This window comes from Ochotona curzoniae, unplaced genomic scaffold (assembly GCF_017591425.1).
Source record: "Ochotona curzoniae isolate NIBS_2020 unplaced genomic scaffold, NIBS_Ocur_1.0 scaffold_4701, whole genome shotgun sequence".
NCBI lineage: Eukaryota > Metazoa > Chordata > Mammalia > Lagomorpha > Ochotonidae > Ochotona > Ochotona curzoniae.
The window spans coordinates 49,271,880-49,277,929 of record NW_024467122.1 but is presented as its reverse complement, the minus strand read 5'-3'; the positions used below and the strand labels follow the sequence as shown (position 1 = coordinate 49,277,929).

Below are 6,050 nucleotides of genomic sequence, written 5' to 3'. Positions count from 1 at the left end.
ATTGGCAGGAACCTGGATTGGAACAATGCACTCTGATATGGGATATAGGTAGCATCCAAGCAGCATCATAACACTGCCAAAAGCCCACCCTGGGACCTTGTGCTCACAGATGGTGATGCATGAAGTCAGAGTGAGGGGTACAGACTGAGCTCAGGGGTCAGGTGAAGGGGAATTGTTGGAAGGCTGACACGGGATCCAGAGAGCAGGTAAGCTGGGATGAAACTTCCACAAGACAGGAAGTTGGGAGGCAGGGTGTGTGTGTGCACTGTTTGAGCAGTGGAGAAGCTGAGAAGTCCCAGCTGGGGTGGCCTGGGAGCTAAGCTGGACTGCCCAGAGCCTGAAACATGGCTGAGGAGTGACTCACACACTTACGGTGTAAAAGCTCACCAAGATGCCTGGGCCTGTGCCTGCCTGGAGAAGCTAACAGGATAGCTCCTGCGTCCCACAGGACTGCATTCACACCCCACCCCACCCCACTCATGCTGCCTCTTTCTGGGCCCAGGCACACTGAGCCTAAAGTGTCTGGAGAGAAGAGACACTGGGTACACTGAATCGGCACAATTTATTAGAGCCACTTAATGCTAGTGGCTGGGCCTGGACCCTGGAGCCAGCTGACAGGGCTCACCCTTAGATCTGATCTTTCCCATGTCTTTCACTTCTTCCTTCCTTAGGGCTCCTTCAGTCATTATCTCCAGTGCAGAGCTTGCCTTCTTCCAGCGACTCTGAAGACTCTGAAGGGCTGTAGCCAGTGGGAGCACAGCCCGAGGTTGGGCCCACCTGGATATGGCCCGCAGCACTGCCTTTAATTCCACCTACCCAGAAGGCCCAGGTTTCAGTGCACTGGACCTGGAGGCTGGGGCCGGAAGGCAAATGTCTGATGTTCCTTTAGTTCGAAAGCATCATGACCTTCCCTAAGGAAGAGAGGATTGCAGGTCAGGATCCCTGTAGAGGGCACCAGAGCCCTCCCCCAGGACCCTGTGGCTGCACCCACCGGAAGCAGCGGGCACAGTAGAGGTCTCCATCACAGCCTGAGCAGCGCAAGGTGGCATCCTCGTTGCATATGCAGCACCAGGGGAGTTCCTCGGTCCCAGCCTTGGGCGTGGGCGCCTTGGCCTGTGCCTTCAGGAGCCAGAGAGGAAGGATGCAGAAAGTACCATGCCCACTGTGGGAGTGGTCAGCCTGATATGGAGCAAGACTGCCTGGGGCTGGGGGGGCGGAGCTTTTCTTACCTTGGGCTTTGCCCTACAGACTCTGGCCTGGGGCTGAGGAACTGGCTGCACAGGGATGTTAAAGCCGCTTGCCTTGTCCAGGGCTGCTTCTTCAGTGAGCTGTGCATAGGGCAGGTATCAGCCCCTGCTCCAGGCCTAGGTTCTGCCTCCCCATAGCTCTGTGCTCTGTGCCCCAGCTCCTAGACTCTTCTTTGACCTATTGCCTGTGGCTTCTGAGTCCCATCTCAAGGGTCCAGGGCCCAAGGCTGGGTCAGAGGGACAGTGGAAACCCCCAGAGGGATAGGAGCCAGAGCAGCTGCCCACACAGCCCCAGAGTGGAGGCGGAGTGAACAGGGCCTAGCAGGCGCTGCAGGTAGGAGGCACCCAGGACAAGGGGTGGTTGCTGGCCGGGCCTGGCCCACCTGCTTCATGACTCTCTGGACAGCTGACTCCTCATCCTCATCGCTGTCTGGGAGGCGATAGTCCTGTAGGGTCACTGGGAATGGGAAGGGATGGTAAAGAAGGAATGTGAGGGCTGGGGGGGTCTACCTGAGTGGCTGCCCTCTTGTCTCCTGGGACCAGCTTGGGGCCCCGGGTCACCTGCTCCAGAGCTGATAAGTCTCCCCAGCCACTCTGATCAGCCCTTGTCCCTCCCCACCCTTAGCAGGCAGAGCTGCTTATGCGTTAATGCCTGGATGCACTGATGTCCCCACCCCTCCAGCTGCCACTGGTTCCTCCATCACTGTTTTGCCCCAACCTTGCTCCTCCAGTCAGCACATGAGTTGCCCAGCAGCGACTTAGTGCTGGCAGGAGAAGACTCTGACCCACAGTGATGCTCCAGCAGCTGACTCCAGTCTTTACCTTTCTCTGGGTCCTGTCCCTGCAGCTCAGCCAGCCGCTTGGCAAGGGCCAGGATCTGCTCCTGCCTCAAGTTCTCCTCCTGCAGCTCCAGTGCAGCCTCAGCCAGCAGTCTGCTCTTCTCCTCTTCCGGGGACAGGCTGGTCTGCCCTGGAAGAGGAATGCTCTGATTCCCTGGGCCACTCTTGTTCAGGTCATTTTGGAGGCAGGCAGCTGGAAGGAATAATGTTGTCAGGGAGGCTGAGGCATTCCAGATCTCTCTGCAGAAGCCAGTGGCCCCTTCTAAGCAGTTTCTAGCCAGAGATCACCTGCCTTTTGCACTAGTATCTATAGTTTGTATCCAAGTAAAATTAGTATTTCTTCCTCTATTCAACTGTGAAAAGATTAGTCATCTTAGATGTGTCTTTCTCAATCACTTCCACATCCATTCACCTGACAGTTTGACATGTTGCCCTTGGTGGGGGAGGATCTCTCTTTCCCTCTTTCTCTGTAATTGCCTTTCAAGTAAATAAGTCTGGACTGGTGGCAGTATGATCTCAGGTTGAGAACCACTGCTCTGAGGGCTTTAGGTAGCACCATGCACTAGAACATTCTATGATAACCGAGGAATCCTATTCTGCATTTTCTACCGACACAGCCATAACAGTAGCCAAGAGCTCACATGGCTGAGTGCTGGAAATGTGGCCGGTGCAACTCAAGAACCAAAGTTTATTTTTTCTTTAGTTTCAATAAAGTTAAAGAGCCTCTTCTCCCTCCTTACTGGTTCGTCATCATCACCTCAAAGAAATCTTGTTGAGTTAAGCTTCCCCAGGCCAAGTTGAGTGGGTCACAGAGCTGGCACATGGCTGTTCTGGGCAGCACAGTCTAACGGTGAAGCTCATGCCCTTCACCATCATCAGACTCACAAGTGAGCAAAGGACGAGGGGAAATAGGCCCCCGAGAGAGCTGCTGAGTGCAGGGGTTACCTGGGCCTCCTCGTTCCCAGCGCTCATCAATAGCCACTTCAGCTGCCAGCTGCGTTAGCAGGTCCTGTGTCTGCTGGGCCTGGGTCCTGGAGTCTGGTGCCTGATGTGCCTGTCCAGAGGAGGGAAGCCCGGTAAGGAGAGAGCCACAAAGAAGGCCAAGGGGCAGTCTGGGTCAGCCTGGACGCTTGAGGAGCTCTCCCAGTCCGGGGCAAGGGGATGAAGCCAGAGCACCACACAGGCTCAGAGTCTCGAGCAGGTGGGCTCCAGCGAGGCCCCCGTTAGGGGGTGGGTGGAGGTGGGGGATGGTGGAAGGACAGGTGGTTCTCTTGGTCCTGTTGCACCAAACCTGCAGCACTACCCTGAGGTTCTGAAGCAGGTAAAGGAGGGGGTACATGTATGTCTGGACTTCTGCTGGGTCCTTGTCCTAGGAACCCTCCCTCTCCAGGGCCAAACCACTCACGGGCTTTAGGGTCTGAGAAGGTGGAGCCCTGCCCTGCAGCAGAGCTAGCCGCGTCTCCATCTCCTGGGTGGAAGGGACTGGGCCCCGGGGCTCCTCCTTGAGTGCGGCCAGCCGTGCCTCTATCTCGGCCTGTGAGGGTACTGGCTCTGTAATAGGCAAGGGGGTCCCTGGTAAGACCCAGAGGAACCCCAGTCCCAGCAACCTCAGACTCTGTCCCTTACCTCCCCCTACCTCCACCTCACTCACTGGGCTTGTTCTCCTGGTGGAGCCGTGCCAGGCGCTCAGCGATGACCTGGTCTTGTTGGGTCAGGCCCTGACTCTGGGCAGTGCTGGGCTTCTGCTTGGCTTCCAGGGCTGCCACCCGCCTGGTGGGATAGGAGAGTCACAGAAGGCAGAAGGGAGGGGGTGAAAGCCCCCACCCCCAGTTTCTAGTTCTAGTAATTTCCAGTCATCTAGGGAGGCCTCTGACAGGCAGTCTCCTGTGGCCCTTGCTCGTATCACCCTGCAGCCCTGGCCAGCTAAGCATCCAGAAGGGCTAGCTGAGGGTGAATGCCAGAGCCTATGAAACTGTGTCATATAATGCAAGGTAATCAATAAAAAAAAAAAAAATGAGCTATTCTCTAAGCCCAAGAGAGTGGACAGCAGCAGGAGAGGGGTGTCTGTCCTCTTGGCCCTTTGTTTAGGGGATCCCACCCTTGGCCCCAGCCTTTTTCCCCTCTTGTCTTCTGCTGCAGCACTCACTTCTTGTAGTTTTGAGGTGGTGACCACTTGGAAGCACTGGCAGGAGAAGACCCACTAAGGAGAAGAAATTAAGAGTCAGACATCCTACCACCCTGACTGGCTGGTGTTTGCTGCCCTTGATTGCTCCCCAGGCTGACCCCTGGGCACCGAGCCCAAGCCTATGTGGGCCTGCCTGAAGCCTACTACTGTGCCCCGCCATGCCTGGTTGACTCTGCCCAGGCGGGCCTCCCTCCTACCTGGTCAGGGCCTCGTAGCATGGCTTGCAGACTTTCTGTTGAGTGTTGCCAGCGCGTGGCACCACTGCGCTGAAGCGAAGGCAGCTTGAACAAAAGGCCCGGCCACAGCTCTTACAGCCGCACTGTAAGACACACGGAGCAGGGGGTTCTCTTCCCACCTGCACCCTGCAGGCTCCTCCTGGGGCCTCTCCAAGCACACAGACAAGAGGAGACCCTGAAGGTGTGACAGGCTGCTGGGTAGGGGGAAGAGGGGTGGGGCCCCAAAGGTATAGGGAACGGGGGTGGAGGGTTAGTCCTGCCTTAGTGTCTAGTCTTATTCCAATCAAACCTGCCAAATGCCCGTGCTGCCTACTGTCTGAAGTTCCCCAACATGGTGCACAAAGCTGTTGGCTCCAGGTCCTAGGACTTATCCACCAAGTAAAACCAAAGATGCTTCCGCCTTCTCTGCTCCCGATGGAGACCTGGCTGAGGATGCCAGGCTAACCACACTGTGAGCCAGGCACTAGGCTGAACACTTAGCGTGCACTTTCAGCTTAAATCCTTGCTCTGCACACACAATATCTGACTTCATTCCACTGGCCACCATTATCATCATCACTATTTTAAAAGGGGGTGGAGAGGAAGTATCACCCCTAACTGACTCAAATTTCAACCTGGACTCCAAAACCCAGGTGTCTAAGCGCTGGTCCTGCTTCCCATTCATGCATGCCATCTCTCCATCACCTCCTGATGATTCATGGCAGTCCCAGCTACAACTAACGCAAGGAAGCGGGTGGGAAGGCGCTTAGCAGGTGAGTGCTGACACAGGATGAGCCTATGCCGTTGTACCCTGGGGATGGGAGGCAGTGTGGTAATTTCACTCTGGAGTCCTGGGGAGGGTCAGGCTGCAGGGTGAGAGTAACAGGCAATGGTGTGATGGACAAGGCCACCGGACACTCTTTGCGAGCCGGTTGAAGACTGGCTGCGAGGAGCAAGATGGGAAGGAGACAGCCAGACAGAAAGGCACCACTTTGCTAGCACGGCAGCAGCTAATTCTGCTGCTTCTAGAAGTAGGCGCTACTTCTACCCACAGCGCCCCAATGGACGGACCCTCACGCCAGCCCCCAAAGCAAGGAAACGGTCGCCCCACTTGGCGAAAATGGAAACAGGTTCAATGATGTCATCAAAGCTGCACAGCTGGAAAGAGGCCTCAAAACCACGTCTTCCGACGGCCAGTCCCTTGCTACTCCCCTCCACTCCGCGTCCTCCCTGGCCCTTTAGACTTCGGGGAGAGGACTCGCCTCCTTCTTGAAGAGGGTGAACTTGGCCGCGCAGCCGTAGCACCTGCTTTCCATCGCGGCTCCTGGCGCGTCACGATCCGCAGAACTGGAGTTCCACCCACCCAGCCCAGGAACCCCCGGACCCTCACTCAGAGACACCTAGTCACACACGCCCCCTTAAAGCGATAGGGATGTGGTCCGGGGCCGAGATTCGGGACGCCCGCTCCACCAACAAGCCAAGCTGTGGCTGAGGCAGCGGCGACAGCGGGGGCTGCTGGGAAGGGTAGTCCATTCCTAACCCACACCAGAGCCACATAAGCCGG

At 56.6% G+C, this 6,050-nt stretch overlaps 1 protein-coding gene across 4 annotated transcripts; it reads right to left on the bottom strand.

Annotated features, from left to right (window-relative positions):
• Positions 1 to 548: 548 nt before the first annotated feature.
• ZFYVE19 (zinc finger FYVE-type containing 19) lies at positions 549 to 6,007 on the bottom strand. 4 transcript variants are annotated; one of them, XM_040968877.1, is made up of 11 exons: positions 5,749 to 6,007; positions 4,469 to 4,590; positions 4,233 to 4,286; positions 3,738 to 3,856; positions 3,492 to 3,637; positions 3,038 to 3,140; positions 2,070 to 2,279; positions 1,631 to 1,704; positions 1,230 to 1,328; positions 992 to 1,092; positions 549 to 911 (listed from the first exon to the last, which is right to left on the bottom strand). In XM_040968877.1, the coding sequence occupies exons 1-11, from the start codon at positions 5,800 to 5,802 to the stop codon at positions 833 to 835; spliced, it is 1,161 nt and encodes a 386-aa protein (XP_040824811.1). In that variant the 5' UTR covers positions 5,803 to 6,007; the 3' UTR covers positions 549 to 832. The 4 variants fall into 4 exon arrangements, with proteins under 4 accessions (XP_040824811.1, XP_040824810.1, XP_040824809.1 ...); XM_040968876.1 differs by having other exon boundaries at positions 992 to 1,113; positions 1,242 to 1,328; XM_040968875.1 differs by having other exon boundaries at positions 992 to 1,119; positions 3,032 to 3,140; positions 5,749 to 6,005.
• Between the last annotated feature and the right edge of the window lie 43 nt (positions 6,008 to 6,050).